Here is a 20,570-nt window from a genome sequence, read left to right as displayed (position 1 = left end):
CACACACACACACACACACACACACACACACACACACACCGATGTCAAATGTGAGCGACTGTTATCGGTGCAGTTCATGTCGCGTCAATAGCTAGAGTATTAGGAGGCATAATATATAGTGCAATAAAAATGTGTTATGCGCTCAATAACAAACACCAGGAAATAACCTGATCAAGAACGTAACGTTTAGCGGTTAAAGTTTACGATCCGAGCATTTCAGTGTCTTACTTCCTCGTATTGTTTTAAACGTTTTTCTTTTAAGCCGAAGCAATGACATACCCATGATGTCGCGCTGTCTGGTTCTAAACACTGTATGCGCATACTGTGCGCTGCAGTATATCTGTTTAGGGGTAACCTCGTTACCTATTGCAACTTATTGGAGAAATGCTTTAATTTAATCATTAACTAGAGAAGTAGGAAGAGAATTCCAATATGGAATGAAAGAAACAATGTTATGGTTTTAAGCACCGAACACACACCGCTAAGAAAGATAACAATTTTACTCGTCAAAAGAAACTTGACACATGGAGTAGAGATCGCACGAATAGCAGACGAAACCAACTTGAATTGATAGCTCAAGCTTTCGATGCAGGGGACTGATAGTTATAGGAAATGCCGTCACTGCGGAGAAGGGATGGGTTATCAGTTTCCCTGTTTTTTTACATTTAATAATTCTCCAAAAAGACTTGGCTTCACCATCAGCAAGCTTATCATAGACAAGGTCATTTAATTCAGATGAGAGACAAAATCTCTTTGATCGATATATGCATAAATAAACCAGCTAACATATGTTTTAGAGTGTTTGACTATTCATAAAGGCAACCTCTTTTCCTCAGAGATTGCGTTAAAGAAGAAGACATCCATGAACTGTAACCTTACTGCTAATAGTCTTATGAGGGGTATCGGACTTTACTCCTGCGGTAATGGCCTGTTTCGTTTTCTACGGTATGACATTGGTCATGGTATCTTAGCAAACCTGATGATACACACATTGAATTGTCAAAATGGAAACTTCAAAGGGAAGATGTGAGATGAAAATTGTTTAGATGGATGAGAAAATGAAACACAACGACAGTGGGAATATTCAGAACTTCCTATGGATATACTTTTCAGATTCTGGCATTTAAAATCTACAAAAAGTATGCGAGTCTGGAGTCTGTTTAGAACCATACGTGGTCATGTGAACGTGTCGTGTCACTTCGGCTCTCTATGCTTGAATTCCTGAGGAAGAGTGGTTGAGTTGTGGAGAGAGATTTGTTCGTGTTGGCGCGCGTGTGCGTACGTGCGTGCGCGTGCGTGCGTGCGTCCGCGTGCGGGTGCGTTTGTTTGTGCGTTGGGAGAGAGTGGGAGGGCTAAATACTCAGTCGACAGACGACTCCGCGGCGCTCTACCGTTCGAGGCGGAGCGAAGTCTGCCGCAAACGTAATGAATTGTTCGAAGTTTGCGGCGTATGCAGAAGCACCTGCGCGTCCCGGTCGCACGTCCGCCTCCACGCCGCCACTCATCAAACGCGCTGAACGACGCGGCCTTATTGCACGGAAATTGCCCCCGATATATATATCATTAGGATCATTTACAGCGACGATTAATCAAGCGATTACAGACAGGCAATTTAATGTCTCATTTAGAGAACATTTAAGCAGCGTCGGTGTTAATGTTCGGTGGGTGAGGATTTGCAGGAGCACGCGATTGACCGAGGGCACCGGCGGCAATTTTCTCAGCGTTAGCGCGCAGACTATGCTCGCATTTGGGTTTATATATAGATATTTACAGAGATAAGTTGAGATATGAACGCTTCTAGCTGGCAACCTTTTTCACAGTTTATAATTTCTGCTATTTCTTGTTCAACACTTATAGTTCTGTATTCGTCGTCTTCAACTCTTCGTGCGTGCGTGCGTGCGAGTAGTGCTGCGGGCAATCTGTGACGCCTGTTGTGCGTGCTGCGTCGCGTGCGTGCGTGCGTCACGTGCCGTGCGTGCTGTTGGGCTGCGTGCGTGTGGTGTGTGTTGTGCGTGCGTGCGTGCGCGCCGCTCCGTGCGTCCACTTGCGTGCGCGGCCCGCGCGCGACGTGTTGTGTGTGTGTGCTGTGCTGGTGTGTGTGTGTCGTGCTGTGGTGACTGTGTGTGTGTGTGTGTGTGTGGTTGTGGGATGTGGTCAGCGAGGGCCCAGGCGCCGCGCGCGGCGTAGTGTGTGTGTTGGCCAATCGTGTGTGTGATGTGTCGTTGTGTTGCGCGCGCCATAGTGTGTGTTGCGTGTGCGTGTGTGTCTGTGTGAGTGTGTGGGTCTGTGTGTGTCTCGCTGCCTCTCTATGCGTGCGCGCGTGCGCGTGTGTGTGTGCGTGTGTGCATGTGTATGCGTGTGTGATGTGTACATATCTCAATCAACTAGTTTATCCACATGCCTACCTTATCTGGTGATCAATTTGGGCTTTCTCAATACGTTTGTCCTTCGCGCGGCGGTTTTGGAACCAGATCTTTATCTGAGTCTCTGTGAGGTCCAGCGTCTCGGCCAGCTCAAACCTGCGCGCCCGCGACACGTACTCGGCCCTGCTCAGAGTAACACACACTGACTATATAGGTAAACAGCTCTCACGGACAGTCTCGCAACAGTTAACGATACGTTGTAGAATATAGTTGTCGTTTGTAGATTACGATACGATAACGTTGCTTACGATAACGATACGATTAGTATTAGCTTCATGCAGCGACGCATCATCATTCTTACGTATAGTTGCAATCGTATATATGCGCCGATTTTCTCCTATGAACCCGAATTAAGGACGTGGCGCCTGCGAGGCGGCGTCACATCGCGGACATGTGCATGTCTTACCTGTAAACATACCTGTTACCTGTGGACATGTGCATGTCTTACCTGTAAACATACCTGTTACCTGTGGACATGGACATGTCTTACCTGTGAAACTCTAGCTCGAGACTGAGCGTCTGTTCGCTGGTGAACGTGGTTCGCTGTCGACGCTGACGCGGTTCCTTCCGACGTCGCCTTGAAACTGTAGATAAACTGTAATTTTGGTGACTGGCATTACATCTGAAGACGCGCGCATTCGTGCATGCGTTTAACGGTATATGGTATTGGTGTTATGAACCTGTAGCTCTTTGCTCACATAATTTAGATAATACAGCGATCATTGTAATCATACCAGTGAGAGCGAGAGTGAGAGCGTGCGTGTGTGCATGTGTTTGTTTGTTTGCGTGTGTGTGCGTGCGTACCTGCGTGCGTGCGTGAGTGCGCACGCGCGTGTATGTATGTATGTATGTATGTATGTATGTATGTATGTATGTATGTATGTATGCTGGGTGAGACCTGTGTGTGTGTGTGAGATATACATCAGAGCTACATTAATAGGTTATCTATTATGTCTCTTGATCTTGTCTTAGTTTGTATATGGTCTATCACGATAATTCTTACTGATGATAACACGTGCTAAGCACTGAAATTGGCGCCGGTCTTCTCTCGAATGCCTCTGGGGTCAAACGAGCCCTCCTCTTTCGCTACTCGCGGGTGGACGGGCTATGACTCATGCTTTGGTGGTGGGGTGGGTGTTTGTTTTTAGGCTCGAAATCGCACGCGAGACTGCAAAAGTAACGCAAGAGGAAAATACGCCCTACGCTTAACATGATTCTGAATACCATACAGAAAATGGTGCTCGCGTATGATTTTGCAGGTAGCAGTCAGCCGTGTTCACTACGGGCTAGATTTCGCCATGCGGCTGTATACGGCAGCCGAGCGACGTCGCTTGCTTCTCTGTTTGACATGGCTCGCCATTCGCATTTGCTACGCGTTCCAATGCTGTCCATCTCGGTTCAATTATGAGGTGTTTCTTTTTGCGCTGCGTCGAGTCGTAAGCTCGCGTCGCTGGCGCCGAGTTTCTTGGCGACGCGGTGAGCTTCTGTTGTACTCGTCTGACTATCGTGACTGTCTTCATAGCGCGCCTCGCTTGTGAAGGAACCTGTGAGTTGTCGCAAGTCCAACTCGTGTGAACAGAACGCAGCGGTCCTGTCCCTTTTACGATGGAACGATCGCATCTGCGCTACCATCCTGACTGCAGCCGAAGCTTTTAGTCGGTGGAGCGGAACGCACGAAGCATAGCATGTTCTATCCCGCTTGCACGGGTGGAGCTAATCCGCTTATCCGTCGTAGCGGTTGGCGACTGCCGGTAACATAAGCCGCGCTTCCCTACCTGCTTTTATGATCGCTTCGTCGCATTCAATTGCGTCCGCGCAGACGGAGCGCTGATCTCTTAGGGCTTTAATTTTTATATTTTTGTAGAGATCAGACGCATTCGCGGCGTCGACCTTACGTGCTCGCGACAACATGCCGTCTAGTCAGCTGAAGAATCAGCTGATGAAATCGTACGGTAATGACCTCTCATCTCGCGACGGGCAGCCGATTAGATGCCGTACTGCTTGGCTGATATCACTTACGGTATGTCGCGGACATTTCCTCTCGTATTACTGGCGCAGTAGCTCGCGCATCGTCGTCAGGGTGAATCTGTAAAACGATATTACCCCGGGCCCCGCACATTGCCTATACCCGCTCAACGTAACGTCGGCGTGTATCGATTCGAAGGAATGTTTAACCGCTAGGCAGAAAATCCCACCCACCGGCTTGTTAATCAGGTACTGCAAAGGAACATTCTCTAGGAGCGTTGATGGGAATATTTTCGCTTCTGTAAACTCATCTGCCTCTCTGGATCGCGGCGAAGATCTACCGTGTCGCGGCGACGGATAGCTGCCATGTTGTGCAGCGTTCTATAGCTCCCTCGCCTCCTTGTCAGGCGTTAGCTTAGGGGAGGGAGTGGCCCCTAGATTTTTGAGCCAAATTAAAAATAATAAGCTTAGTAATAATCTTAAATGACACTAACGTGCTTTTTCTGGTACTTATCCGAAAAGCCTGATTCAGGACCACCCTACACACTAGGGACGTCGATCAGAGCTGCGCCGTCACTCATCATTACAGTTGAATTATAAATTTGCTCCCCCCCCTAGGAATTTGCTCAGACAGACCTGCTGTCTAAAGCATACGCAAGTTGTCATCGCAATATTGTCGTTTATTCGATCACGTCGCAATACATGTGTTGTTTAAGACATTATCTTGTAAGGAAGCATGAAGGAAGCTTGATTATGCAGTTCGATAAGACCACCCCACAAAGAGTAAAAACCCCATTAATATACTCCACATGTTGCATATTCTTTGTGTTATTTATTTACTATTTTTTATTATTACGATTTTCTAATGCCTTTGCGGTAGTGAGCATCATTTTCGGAACCGATCCCCGCTTGATTGCGAATCAGATGATAGTACTGGATAACTACTCTAAGTGAAGTTCATTTATTCATCTATAAATGTATTAAATTAGAATGTATATGTATATATTATATATATCTATATTATATGAATATGGATATGTGGGAGGGGGGGTTGTGGAGCAATTCCCTCGAATGTATGTTGTGCTATTGCGCATGTGCGGTGCTGCCGATTCTGACAGTTCTTTTGTATGATAAAACAAGTTATAATTTATAATTATTCAATGTTTATTCAGTACAAAATTGTGAAATTTGGTTAAATCATATGTTATATACATTATTTATGCAATCAGCATACAAATATAGTGTTTTCGTTCCAGGAACCATTTGCGCTGCCGTAGGCCTACTGTTAGCGTTCTCGCGGTCGCTTCGCTTCACACACTTTGTGTGTATCTATACGCCAAACCCTTCTCCGATAAAGTTTTCAAAATGCTCTATATAATACTATCATTATATATATACTACTTCAGAGCACATTTTTTTCTCAATGAGAACACTTCGTGATGTTTTTCTACTGCAAGTATGCTCACAGTAGGCAAGGTCGTACTCAGGAAATTTTCTGTAGAGGGGCAAAGGTACTCCCCATGCCCCCTGTGCCCTAAAGTTTCGCAATTTCACATTTCTTTATTTAAAGTGTAATATTTCTTTGATGATTTAAGATAACCTTTTGTCACATTTCTATTTTATTTCTAAAAATGTACAGCATTTGTCCCATTAAAAGGCATACTCTAGGGGGGCAACTGCCCCGGCCGGCCTGCTTGCCCCCCTGCTGCGTACGGCCCTGACAGTAGGTGTATGCATTTTGTTGCGAGAACCAGCCGCTTTAGACACCTGATCGGCCTTATTGTTTTCTCTCTACGGTATCGTCATACAGAGAGATACGCAAGGCTTAAGAGAAATCCTCTATTTTGGACAAATTGGTCACAATCACACTCACACTAGAGACAACCATCGTATTAACTAGTCACAGTAGAAAGTTGCGTAAAAAGATATGTTGTACAGACACAGAACTTTCATCACATTCTTGGTGTTTACACAATCTTTACCATTTACTAGATCTTATATACCTTTCTCGTCCGCGCAGCACCGCTTAGCGGGCAACAATGATTTCCCTATTTATATTTTCCTCGTTTTAATTCGTTACAAGTAACGTGCTCTACATTAATTACAATGCGGTATTTTTAAAGTCATCTAACAATTATCATCCGCAAGATGATCCACCGCTGACGCTTTTCATGGATTATGTTACAAGAACTACCCAGCGGGCAAACGGCATTGAAATAACCTTGAAACAACGTCGGCAATCAACGTTGTTTCAACGTTGATTGCCGACGTTGAAACAGGCTATAGATATGGGCTAAAAGTACGTTGTAATGCATGCTGATATATGCTACATGCATGTAGACATAGTTTGTTATACATTTGTTTTATTATAATATTTCATCATAATTATAATATGTGATTGCATGCTTTGTCGCAATACAGTGAGAATTTCTTTACTATTATAATGTTATATTGGATATACTATATCTATATATATTATATTATATAAATATAGATATGGGGAGCGGGGGGGTTGTGCGAGCCAAATTCCCTCGATGTATGTATGTATGTATGTATGTATGTATGTATGTATGTATGTATGTATGTATGTATGTGGGTGAGGTGTGTGTGTGTGTGAGATAATACTATCAAGAGTACATAATAGAGTGTACTCTATTATGTACTCTTGATACTATGTCTATAGTTTGTATACTGGTCGATCACGTTAATTCGTTACTTGATGTGAACACGTGCTAGCACTGAAATTGGCGCCCGTACATTCTCTCGAGGCTCCGAATCGCACGCGAGCTGCAAAAGTAACGAAGAGGAAGAATACGGCCACCGCTTACACATGCTCTGGATACCATACAGAAAAGGTGACTCGGAGTGACCATAGGTCGGCCTGGCTGCAGTGTAGCAGCAGCCGTGGTACGGCACGCCACCTGACGGCAGGATTGTCGCCATGCGGGCTGTATACGGCAGCCGAGCCGACGTCGCGTTCGCTTGCTCGTTGACATGGCTCGCCATTCCGCAGTTGCTACGCGCTGCCACATCTGTCCATCTCGGTTCAACTGCAGACGTCTTTTGCGCCGGTGTCGAGTCGAAGCATGGCGTCGACGGGCGGCCGACGTTTCTTGGCGACGCGGTGCAGCTTCTGTTGTTACTCGTCTGACTATCGTGACTGTCGTCATAGCCGCCGCGTCGCTGTGACGAGTGAGTGTCGCAAGAGTCCAACTCGTGTGACAGAAGCAGCGGTCCCGTCCCTTTACGGATGGGAACGAATGCCGATCGGCTACCATCCTGCTGCAGCCGAAGCTTGTTAGGTCGTGGAGCGGGGAACAGCACGGAAGCAGTAGCCATGGATGCTATCCCGCTTGCACGGGTGGAGCTTAGTCCGCTTATCCGTCCGTAGGGTGGCGACGTGCCGGTAACATAGCCGCGCTCCCACGCCTGTCTCTTCTGGTCCGCTTGCGTCGCCATTCAATCGTCCCGACGAGAGCGGGAGCGTGAAGCCTCTTTAGGGCTTTAATTTTTTATATTTGTGTAGAGATCAGAGACGCATTCCGCGGCGCGACCTTAACGTGCTCGCGACAACATGCGTCTAGCAGTGAAGAATCACGTGCGATGGAATCGTAACGTATGACCTCTCCTCTCGCCGACGGCAGCCGATAGAGCCGTACTGCTTGGCTGATATCACATTACGGTGTATGTTCGGCGACACTTCCTCGTCGTATTTACTGGCGGCAGTAGCTCCGCCCAGCATCGGTGGCAGGTGAAAATTGTAAACGATATTACCCCCGGCCCCGACACATTGCCTATTACACACGATACATACGTAACGTCGGCGTGTCGATCGAACGAATGTTAAACCGCAGGAGAAAAATCCCGACGCCACCGCGCTTGCTAACTACAGCGTACTGCAAAGGAACATTCCCTCTAGGGAGCGTTGATGAATTTTGCTTCTCGTAACTCGCATCCTGCGCTCTTGTCGCGGCGACTGCTCTATGTTCGCGGCGACGCATAGTGCCATGGTGTGCCAGCGTTCTATAGCTACACCTCGCCTTCTTGTCCAGGGCCGTAGCCTTAGGGGGCAGGGGGCAGATGCCCCCTAGATTTTGGAGCAAAATTAAAAAATAAGCTTAGCTAATAATCGTAAATGACACTAACGTGCTTTTTCTGGTTACTTATCCGTAAAAGCCTTGTCTCAGACCCACCCCTACCACACTATGGACGTCGATCAAGAGCTGCGCCCGTCACTCATCATTACACAGTTGAGTTATGAAATTTTGCTCCCCCCCCCTAGGAATTTGCTCAGCCTACGACCCTGCTGTCTAAAGATACCGCAGAGTTGTCAATCGCAATATTGTCGTTTTTTCGATCACGGTTGCAAAACCATGTGTTGGTATTAAAGAAATTATCTTGTGAGGAAGATGAAGGAAGCTGATTATGCAAGATCGAAAGACCACCCCACAAAGAATAAAAACCCCATAAAATACCGACCACAGGTTGCATATTCTTTGTGTTATTTTTTCAACATATTTTTATTATAGCGATTTTCATGCCTTGTCGGAGTGAGGCGATCATTACTCGGAACCGATCCCCGTCTTGATTGCGAATCATGATGATAGTACTAGGATAACTACTACTAAGTGGGTTCCCATTGACTTCATCAGTAAATGTATTACATTATAATGTATATGTATATATATTATATATATATACTTATTATATATATATATAGATATATTGGGGCAGGGGGGGGGTTGTGGCAGCAAATCCTCGAAGTATGTTGTGCTATTGGCGATGTGCGGTGCTGCGATTCTGACATGTCTTTTGTATATGATAAAACAAGTTATAATTATAAATTATTCAATGTTATCAGCTACAAAATTGTGAATTGGTTAAATCATATTTATATACATTATTTATGCAATCAGCAACAAATATAGTGTTTTCGTTCCAGGAAACATTTGCGCTGCCGTAGGCCTACTGTTAGCGTCTCGCGTCGCTTCGCTTCACACACTTTTGTGTGTATCTATACGCCGAAACCTTCTCCGATAAAGTTTTCAAATCGTCTATATAATACTATCATTATATATATACTACTTCAGAGCACATTTTGTTCTCAATGAGAACACGTCGTGATGTTTTTCTACTGCAAGTATGCTCACAGTAGCAAGGTCGTACTCAGGAAATTTTCTGTAGAGGGGCAAAGTACTCCCATGCCCCCTGTGCCTAAAGTTTCGCAATTTCACATTTTCTTTATTTAAGAGTGTAATATTTTTGATGATTTAGATAACCTTTTGTCACATTTCTATTTTATTTCTAAAAATGTACAAGCATTTGTCCATTAAAAGGCATACTCTAGGGCGGGCAACTGCCCGGCCGGCCTGCTTGCCCCCTGCTGCGTACGGCCCTGACAGTAGGTGTATGCATTTTTGCGAGCAACCAGCGCTTAGACACCTGATCGCCTTATTGTTTCTGCTCTACGTATCGTCATACAGAGAGATACGCAAGGCTTAAGAGAAATCCTCTAATTGACAAATTGGTCACAATCACACTCACACTAGAGACAACCATCGTATAACTAGTCACAGTAGAAAAGTTGCGTAAAAGATATGTTGTACAGACACAGAACTTTCATCACATTCTTGGTGTTTACACAATCTTTACCATTTACTAGAATCTTATATACCTTTCTCGTCCGCGCAGCACCGCTTAGCGGGCAACAAATGATTTCCTATTTATATTTTCTCGTTTAATTCGTTACAAGTAACGTGCTCTACATGAATTACAATGCGGTATTTTTAAAGTCATCTAACAATTATCATCCGCAAGATGATCCACCGCTGACGCTTTTCAGGATTATGTTACAAGAACTACCACGGCGCAAACGGCATTGAAATAACCTTGAAACAACGTCGCAATCAACGTTGTTTCAACGTTGATTGCCGACGTTGAAACAGGCTATAGATATGGCTAAAAGTACGTTGTAAATTTGTAATGCATGATATATGCTACATGCTGTAGAACATCGTTTGTTATACATTTGTTTATTATAATATTCATCATAATATAATATGTGATTGCATGCTTTGTCGCAATACAGTGAGAATTTCATTAAATTCTTGCTTATAATATACAAATTTTATACAGATATAAATAGATAGATAGATAAATAGATAGATAGACAGACAGACAGACAGATAGATAGATAGACAGATAGATAGATAGATAAATAGATAGTATATAGATAGATAGACTAGAGTAAAGATAGATAGATAGATAGATAGATAGAAGATAGATAGATAGATAATAGATAGATAGATAGATAGATAGATAGATAGATAGATAGATAGATAGATAAGATATTTTTGGGGGTATTTTTCTTTCAACAAAGTGTTCACCAACTGAGTGCTTTATTTCCCGGGCAACGCCGGGTGTCCTGCTAGTAAAACATATTCAGTAATACACACCGTTTAAGCGTCGTTTTATTAAATGTATATATTATACATATTATATATATATATATATATATATATATATATATTATGGCGATCATAATTGCGATTAATTTATAGGCACCTATATAAAAACGTAGCGTTCGGTTGTAAATGTTATTATAGTGTTATGTTAACACAGATGCTTCCATAAATTACTACATATAAACAGATAAAGTGTTCGTAGAAAACTTCCAGCACGCATGAATGAAAGAATTGGTGAATGAAATCGTAGTTGCCTTACCCTACTGATGGTCGGCCGCGCACTCCGCACATACGCCCCACCCGCGGTCACCCCACAGCTTCCTACCCTCATGCCGCGCCACACCAGTCACCCCCAGCTCCCTACCTCATGCCCCACCCACGTGCGCTCACCGCTACAGCCTCCTACCCTCATGCGCACCCACCATGTCACCCCACAGCTCCCTACCCTCATTGCACCCCACCGTTGGTCACCCCACAGCTCCTACCCTCCCAACCGCGGGCCGCCGCCGCACCCGGTACACCCCCACAGGCCTACCCCCACCCCCACCCGGTCATCCCCACAGCTCCTACCCTCATGGCGCCCCCCACCCACGGTCACCCACAGCTCTACCCCTCACCGCCCACCCGCGTCACCCACAGCTCCTACCCTCATGTCACCGTTCCCTGCCTTCTACCCCAGCACCCGGTCACCCCACAGCTCCTAACCTCATGCGCCTTACCCGGTCACCCACAGCTCCTACCCTCCAGCGCTACTCCGGTCACCCCACAGGCGTCCTACCTCCCAGCGCCCCACCCGTCACCCCACAGCTCCTACCTCAACACGCCCACCCGTCACCCACAGCCACTCCTAGCCCTCCACGCCACCCGGTCACCCCACAAGCTCCCTCACCCTCATTGCGCCCTACCGATCACCCCACAGCTCCTTACCCTCATGCGCCCACCCGCGCGTCACCCCCACAGCTCCTACCCTCAGCGCCCACCCGGTCACCCCCACAGCTCCTACCCTCACGCCCACCCTTCACCGCCACAGCATCCTACCCTCACCACCGCCCGCCCGCCGCCAACCCACCCGGTTCACCCCACAGCCTCCTACCCTCATACGCCCCACCGCGTCACCCACAGCTCCTACCCTCTGCTCCCCACCTAGGTCAACCCCACAGCTTCCTACCTCATACGCCCCACCCGGTCATCGCCACAGCTTCCTGACCCTCATGCGCCCCACCGTCACCCCACAGCCTTTCCCGTAACCCTCCACGCCCCACCCGCACCCACAGCTCCTACCCTCCACGCCCCGACCCGTTCACCTCACCCACCCTACCCTTCACAGGACCCCACCCGGTCACCCCACAGCTCCTACCCTCCCACGCCCCACCCGGTCACCCCACAGCTCCTACCCTCATGCGCCCCACCCGGTCACCCCACAGCTCCTACCCTCATGCGCCCTATCTCACTGGTCACCCCACAGCTCTACCCTCATGCACCCCACCCGTGGTCACCCACAGCTCGCTACCCTCATGCCCCCACCAGTCACCCACGACTCCTACCTCACACGCCCCACCCGGTCACCCACAGCTCCTACCCTCCCACGCCGCCACCGCCGTCTCACTCCCACAGCTTCCTACCCTCAGGCGCCCTACCCAGGTCACCCCACAGCTCCTTACTCGATGCGCACCTACCCGGTACCCCACAGCTCCTACCCTCATCCGCCCACCGCGTCACCCCACAGCTCTACCTCATGCACCCCACCGCGTCACCCCCCACAGCTTCCTACCTCAATGCACCCCCACCGCGGCCGTCACACACAGCCTCCTACCCCTCCCACGCCCACCAGGTCGACCCCCCAGCCAGCTCCTACCCTCATGTGCCCCACCCGTTCACCCCACAGCTCCTACCCCTCATGCCCTACCGGTCACCCACAGCTCCTACCCTCATGCGCCCACCGCGCGTCACCCCACAGCTCCTACCCTCCCACGCCCCACCCGGTCACCCCACAGCTCCTACCCACGCGGTAACCATATGCGTACACTGCATGGTCATTGCCCTGCTACAATGCTTGCTCTGTAGTTCTTTCTGTTCTCGCTCCTTAACCCCACCCTCATTTATATCTCTCCTTTCTCACACACTATTCTTCCTCCTCATTCTCTTCCCTCCCTGCTCCTCCTCCTCCTCCTTCTCCTCTTCCTCCTTCTCTTCCCGGGGGGTCACTATATTTGCCGGTATTACACCATGTGCGTTCTCACTAAAAATAATAGGCTCCCTAGTGCGAACTGCACATTGGAAAACCCTACCTCCTATTGCAGACCACAATTAAAAGCTACCACCCCCCTATTGCATACACCAATAGAAAATAATCCCACCCTATCTCATACACAATGAAAGAGTTCCTACCCGGACCCTACCCCCTATGAGAGGTCTTGCCTCATCTGCTCCTCTAGACTGATGCATTTGTCTTAGCGGCGCGTTGTAAGTTTCAGTGTGCTACGGGCGCCCGTTCGAGGCCTTGGTGGGTACATATGTGTTCGTCGATGAGCGGCCCCCGTGAGGGGGGCCATACTGTGGGCGCAGTGCCTTGACCTTGAAACGATTCGAGGGAAATTTGCGAACGCACATGGTAAATACCGGCATATTATAGTGACCCCCCCCCCCCCGGGCTTCTATCTCCTTTTCCATCTTCTTCTTCTTCTTCTTCTTTCTTCTTTTTTCTTTCTTCTTCCTCTCTCTTCTTCTTCGTTCGTCTCGTTCTCTTCTTCTTCTGCTTCTTTCTTTCTTCTTCTTCTTCTTCTCTTCTTTCTTCTTCTTCTTCTTCTTCTTCTTCTTCTTCTTCTTCTTCTTCTTCTTCTGCTTCTTCTTCTCTTTCTTCTTCTTCTTCTTCTTCTTCTTCTTCTTCTTTCTCTTCTTCTTCTTCTTCTTCTTCTTCTTCATCTTCTTCTCTTCTTCTTTCTTCTTCTTCTTCTTCTTCTTCTTTTCTTCTTCTTCTCTTCTTCTTTCTTCTTCTTCTCTTCTTCTTCTTCTTCTTCTCTTCTTCTTCTTCTTCTTCTTCTTCCTTCTTCTTCTTCTCTCTTCTTCTTCTTCTTTTTTACTTCTTCTCTCTTCTTCGTCTTCTTTTCTTCTCTTCTTTTTTTCTTCTTCTTCTCTTTCTTGCTTCTTCTTCTTCTTATTCTTCTTTCTTACTTCTTCTTCATCTTTCTTTCTTCTTCTTCTTCTGCCCTCCTCCTTTTTTCGCCTACCTTTCTTTATTCCACACATTTCCTAACCCTTACCGTACTCCTCCTCCCACCCCTCATCTTTCTCCTACTCTCTCCACCCCTCACTTTCTCCTACTCCTCCCACCCTCATCTTTCTCCTACTCTCCTCCCACCCTTCATCTTTCTCCTCACTCCTCCACCCCTCATCTTTTCCACTCCTCCATCCTCATCTTTCTCCCTACTCTCCACCTCATCTTCTCCTACTCCTCCTCCACCCCTCATCTTTCTCCTACTCCTCCTCCCACCCCTCACTCTTCTCCTACTCCTCCCACCCCTCAATCTTCTCCTACTCCTCCTCCCACCCCTCATCTTTCTCCTACTCCTCCTCCCACCCCTCATCTTTCTCCTACTCCTCCCACCCCTCATCTTTCTCCTACTCCTCCCACCCCTCATCTTTCTCCTCCTCTCTCCATCTAACTGTTCTGCGTGATATTCCTTCTCCGTAGAGTCATATTAGACCCGCTTCCTATATAATTCGCCTATACTTACCCCCGCACGCGCCTATACTTACCCCCGCACGCGCCTATACTTACCCCCGCACGCGCCTATACTTACCCCCGCACGCGCCTCCTCATTAAAATGTCTATAACGCTCCATTAGGAGTGTTCCCAACTTTGATATCATTAATGATTAATGATTGATAATCCTAACCCTAACCCTAACCCTAACCTAACCTATATCATAACCCTAACCATTAATGACATTAAAGTTGGGAACACTCCTAATGGAGTATCACATGGAGTAACATCGGCTGTGAAATATAGGTGCGCTGCCTGCGCAAACCGCCGTCGAATAGCAGTCGTGATCACAGCTAAGTTTCGTAAGCAAGCTAAGTACATCCGTACTCGCTCCGTGTGCCTGCACGCGTCGTCTGCGACTACCGCTCGCCGACAGTCGCTGTGTGACGCGGTAATTTTCCACCACGCAGATATCGATCTGAATTTATACGCGACGGCTGCGCATGCGCACGGCGCTGCGCCGTCATCGGAATCACCTATACCAGAGTTGCATTCGCTGCCTATACCTTACCACATCCCAGTCTACCGCGTGCAGTTTCCACCGTGCTTTATTTCCACATACATACAGTCGCCACAGGCTGCACGCTAGGCATCGCCGTCTTCTCGAAAACGATACCCGACAGTGTTGACGTTTGAGGTGAGTACATATATGGTTTTCTGATTTGCGAGTTTGGTGGCGCTCGTTGTGACGTTAGTGTGGAGCAGAAACCGGTCACGCGTGCCGCTACGTCCACGAGTAGGGTCTACCCACGAGGGTGTGCCGGCGTGCGTGCAAACGGCAGGGATAGAGAAGATGTCCAGTCCTATCTTATCAACTAACATCATCCTATCCAATCACCGTACTGGACATCATCTCTATCCTTTTTCAGGGATAGAGAAGATGTCCAGTCCTATCTTATCAACTAACATCATCCTATCCAATCACCGTACTGGACATCATCTCTATCCTTGAACCCGTGCAAACACACGCGATCCGATGCTGAGAATGGTCGTGTTTACTCGCTCGTGTCGAGGAGAGGTGCCTCCTGTCTCGCTCCTCCTGCTGTACACGGTAACACGGGGCTTGGGCTATTATCATGCACGCTCTTGCTATTGGCAGTATTGCTATTGCTTTCGCTGCGTCGTGTACTTGAGCTGATGAGTGGCTGGCGACGTAGCTAGCGACTAACACATCCGTGTACTAACATATCGAGTACTAACACATAGCGTACTAACGTTCCGTAACCGCTGCAGAAGACACGCCGTGTGTGCACGCTGTGGTGCACTGCGCATGCTCGAAAGCGTCGCTGTTTATATCCGTCTACAGATCAGTGGCGTAGCCAGGGGGGGGGCGATGAGGGGGGTCGCCCCCCCTAAGATTTAGAAGGCTACTTTATTTAAACCAGCAGGACTGTTTCAAGTCGATAAAACATGCCAACAACATATGCACCCGCCCCTCCGCCCCCTTAGATTTAATCCCGGGGGGGGAATAGCTATTGGTTGATTGACATATTTTTGTTTACTCACTGTTGTTAATAATTAAAGATTGTATTTTGGCCTATATATCTCGAATCCTGGAAAATCGACTTTTAGTCTTGCAAAAGCCTTAGAAAAATCACGATAAAATGCTATATCTTCGTTGTACGAAGTCTGTATGCTGAGAGTATACTATTATGTTAATTTGCTTGTCTTATTTTTATTGAATTAATTCATTGAATGAAAAAACGCACAAAATAGATAAAATGGTTGTGTCACAGCTGTTTAATTGCGACTGTAGGAAGCTGTAGTGTTTTTTACAGGTACATTTAGCTCCAAAAAACGGTCTTGCTAGGGTTAGAAGACTCCGGTCGCCAGCCTGTCGGGCTAAGGTACATTATAATTATGCAGGCTATAGTAAATCACCACTCATGCAGTGATGCCACACTAATCGCACGACTAAACTAACAGCAACGGCGTTCCCGGTGACACTATATTACGCCAGACGATTCCACACGCGCTGTGTCCCCATGTTGCTTCAACAAAACGTACGTAAACAGTCTACGCTGAGCCTGAGTGTGGTTAGATCAATCGATTTCGCTATCGATTTGCAATTTAGGTATATCTGCCACTCTAGTGACTTCTTACTGTTATAATATCCACTAGCGTGCTAGTTTTTACGCATTACGAAAAAACATGCTAACAATTAGCACATAATACTACCGCAGATTTCCCATTCTCCACAAGCGGAAAACCGACTTGCTTGTCTCTGCTGTGGTAGACATCATCTTCAAGTTCGACGGAGCTAGTAAACAAAAGAACGAAAACAAATTTAGCATAGAGATGGGGAAATCTATTAAGTACTGTATGTGAAGAAGGATTGCAACGTGATATTCAATATCACAAACACTAAGTGTGTTGAACTATATATATATATATATATATATATATATATCAGGAGTAGATAATAGGATATAGTAATATATATATATATATATTATATATATATAACTAGTCGGGTACCCGGCGTTGCTCAGAAAAAACGATAGCCACAACTTTTAGAGCAAATTCAGCCACAATATATTTACTTGGTTCTAAAGGTATGGTGCACACGAGCGTATTTTATCGCCGATCGCCGCGAATTTTAAAATCGTCGAAAAATTCGCTGCTGCCGTGTGCCCGTTCACGTCGACGCCGATTTTAATCGCCCGCAACGAATCGCCGTATCCAAAAGTTAGATATTTTCGGGCGATTATTTACGCCGGCATTATTTACGCTGGCAAATTCGCTCGTGTGCCGTGTCCGGCGTATTTTGTCGCCCGATCGCTTTTCTAAACCAATCGACGTGTGTTGATTCATGTTGATGTTAAAATGCGGGGCGATTAAATTCGCTACGTCGTGCCCCTTCGTGATCGGGCGCTTAAATTCGTGGAGATTTTAATCGCCGCGATCGGCGATAAAATCGCTCGTGTGCCGCCTAGCATAAAGGGCCGGACACACTAGGCGATTTTATCGGGCGACTCAGTCGGGCGACTCAATCGCCGTGTGAAAATGTGTCCAGTCAGTCACCGCAGACGCACGCACGCACGTCGTATTGCTGCAGACGTACGCACGTGTATGTGCAGAGCGCACGCACGACGCACGCACGACACACGTGTACGTGCACACGCACGCACACACGCACGCACGTGTACATGCACATGCACGCACGCACGCACATGTACGTGCACACGCACGCACGCACGCACCTGTACGTGCACACGCACGCACGCACGCATGTGTACGTGCACACGCACGCGCGCACGTACGTATACGTGCACACACGCACGGCACGCACGGGGCACGCACGTGTACGTGCACACGCACGCACGCACGCACGTGTATGCGCACACACATGCACACACGCCACGCGCACACCGCACGCACGCAGCGCCGCACATGTACGTGCCACACGCACGCCCGCACGCACGCACGCACACACACACGCACATGTACGTGCACACGCACGCGCGCACTCACGCACGTGTACGTACACACGCACGCGCGCACGTGTACGTACACACGCACGCGCGCACGTGTACTGACACGACGCACGGCACGACGTGTACGTGCACAGCCACGCACGCACGCACGTGTACGTGCACACGACGCGCGCATCGTGTACGTGCACACGCACGCAGCGCAGTTACGTGCACATGCACGCACGCACATGTACGTGCACACGCACGCACACACGTACGTAAATGTGCACACGCACGCACACACGTACGTAAATGTGCACACGCACGCACGCACGCACGCACGCACGCACGTGTACGTGCACACTCACGCACGCAGCACGCGTACGTGCATACGCACGCACGTGTACGTGCATACGCACGTACGCGCGCACGGGTACGTGTACACGCACGCACACCCGAACGAACGTATACGTGCACACGCACGCACGCAACCACGCACGTGTACACGCACGTACGCGCGCACGGTACGTGTACACGCACGCCAGCACTCCGAACGAACATATACCTGCACATGCACGCACGCACGTGTACGTGCACACGCGAAGACTGTAGCATTGCAACGACAGTCACACAGATGCATGCGTATCAGATGCGTATGTGTATTGTGCTGTCGAAATACGAACTATTTTGTCACAAATGACCTGACCCGGAAGAATTCGTGGCAAAGTTCGCGCATGCGCAGACTGTAACTACGAACTGGCTTATAGTAGGCGAAAAAGAATAGATAAACATTAAGACTTTGGTAGTAAATTCATCGCGCTTTTTCCAACGGTCCAAGTGCCAATGAGTTGAACATTCGGGGCGTACGCGCGTGACATGCGTACGTACGTACTCTCGCACACTGCACGAGGGAGCCAGGTGCTGTCTCTCCCGGCAGTCTCTCCCGGCAGTGACTCACGTACTTTCGCGTAACTCGGTAACGATTACTAGTATTTGCCTCAGCGTGGCACCGGCACATAAAGACTAGGTACTGGGGGTTACAGTGGAGGGCAGACTCGTGTCCCTGAACTCATAGACGCCGGCTCGCGAATTTATTTTTCCTACACGTTATATCCATTGGGCTCCTCTGATTTGCTGCTTCTTGATTTGCTTCGACTCACAAACCTTTCAACAGAGAACAAAACGCCATCTGTAATAATTTGTTTTAGTTTATGATCGGTTAGATAAGTGAAGTTTTCTGATGTATTTTCGTATGAAAAACACACATTTTACTATTAATATAAATATATCATATCACTATAATTCAATTCTTTGTGTTAAATGTGTTATTTTCATCTTAATCTTAAGTTATGAGCGAGTCTCATCTGGGCTCTCGTAATACTACATACGTACGTATCAGCCTATCAGGAGTTAATAAAGACAATTTGTCTTTACTTAACTCCTGGTACGTATACGTACTCGTACTTATTGAGTAGACCTTCGCTCCGTCGCAGGAGGAAGGAGCTATAATAAGAAATTTTGCACAAGGGAGAGGTAGTGATCCGCTAGGGGACGACTTCTGTTGGCTATTTTGTCTCTTATTTATTTTATTATTTTTGTGGTTAATTTTGTTTTATTTAGAATTCAGGTGTTAGGGTTTAGGTTTAGGGTGATTAATTGATTTCTATATCCACAACACGTCCATAATGCGCCATCTAGTCGGATCACTTCATCTCGCTGAGCGACTACTATATAAAGGCATAATTTGACTAGTCTAGAGCTATTACGTACTCGTTGACGCTGAGACCTGAGCAAGAGTAAAAATCACCTTTGGTTATTTAACGACAGTATGTGTGCGTAACTTGCTGATAGGGTCTATGGGTCTCGCCTGGGATACTGCGGAACGTCCTGGGTAACTATCTGATATGGTCTAGGTTAGGGTTAGGGCGTAGGCGTAGGCGTACTTCCTCACTCGTTAGTGGAGTGTGGCGAGGTACGGTCCGGATATTAGATAGTACAGGGTACGTTCCGGTATACGGACCGTACCAGACAGTGTTCGCGTACCCAGGGAGACAGTAGACCTGCAGTGTTAGTCTTGTTTACCATTTGAAATACATGTACAAGATTGCAAGATTATGTAGATATATAATATTTATCTACTTATAATGAGTAAAAGTGTCATCGAAATAGTTATTTATTCTACGCATCTTAGGCCATAACAGAATTTTACAATGGGCTTTGGTTCTGTGGTTTTGAAGGTTCTGTTTGAGTCAAAGAAATCAAAGTAGTGCATTCAGAGCGAGGCGCGCGGAGAACTCTGCAGCGGGGCGAATGGATGATACAGCTAGAGTCCGCGGTGTCGTGTGACGGGCTCAGTATGAAGAAGAAGGGCCTATAAGAAGTCTCTGCTGCTTGGGGTATAAGACGGTGTGTTGAGAGAAAATTCGTACCGTGGGCTCGAGCTCACACACATGTATACATGCACATGCAGCGATACGATGATCCATTTGTAGCAGTGGCGTAGCCAGGATTAAATCCCGCGGGGGGGGGTCACTCCGCG

The 20,570-nt window shown here is 47.5% G+C and overlaps 1 protein-coding gene and 1 long non-coding RNA gene across 2 annotated transcripts in view; one reads left to right on the top strand and one right to left on the bottom strand.

Moving 5' to 3' along the window:
• Positions 1–2,401: 2,401 nt before the first annotated feature.
• On the bottom strand, positions 2,402–4,334 carry LOC106820906 (homeobox protein MSX-2-like). Its single transcript, XM_014825509.1, has 4 exons — positions 4,199–4,334; positions 3,847–3,967; positions 2,914–3,045; positions 2,402–2,546 (listed from the first exon to the last, which is right to left on the bottom strand). Exons 1-4 carry the CDS (start codon positions 4,332–4,334, stop codon positions 2,402–2,404), a joined length of 534 nt encoding a protein of 177 aa, XP_014680995.1.
• Positions 4,335–14,988: 10,654 nt separating this feature from the next.
• The window catches only part of LOC106820962, a 12,221-nt gene continuing 6,639 nt past the window's right edge, over positions 14,989–20,570 (top strand). The window contains exon 1 of the long non-coding RNA XR_001395673.1: positions 14,989–15,252. This is a non-coding gene — a long non-coding RNA (uncharacterized LOC106820962). The remainder of the gene's footprint in view (positions 15,253–20,570) is intronic.

Source organism: Priapulus caudatus, unplaced genomic scaffold (assembly GCF_000485595.1).
Source record: "Priapulus caudatus unplaced genomic scaffold, Priapulus_caudatus-5.0.1 Scaffold3, whole genome shotgun sequence".
Taxonomy (NCBI): Eukaryota; Metazoa; Priapulida; class Priapulimorpha; order Priapulimorphida; family Priapulidae; genus Priapulus; species Priapulus caudatus.
This window is presented reverse-complemented; position numbering and strand designations above follow the sequence as displayed.

Bases quoted from the DNA above. Each gene is read 5' to 3' on its own strand.
- LOC106820906 (XM_014825509.1), bottom strand. From the start codon at position 4,334: ATGTTGTCGCGAGCACGTAAGGTCGACGCCGCGAATGCGTCTGATCTC. The intron at 3,968-4,198 runs GTAGGGAAGCGC...GACAACTCACAG, and splicing joins CGAAGCGATCATAAAAGCAG to GTTCCTTCACAAGCGAGGCG. The intron at 2,547-2,913 runs GTAAGACATGTC...TACTCTGAGCAG, and splicing joins CTCGAGCTAGAGTTTCACAG to GGCCGAGTACGTGTCGCGGG.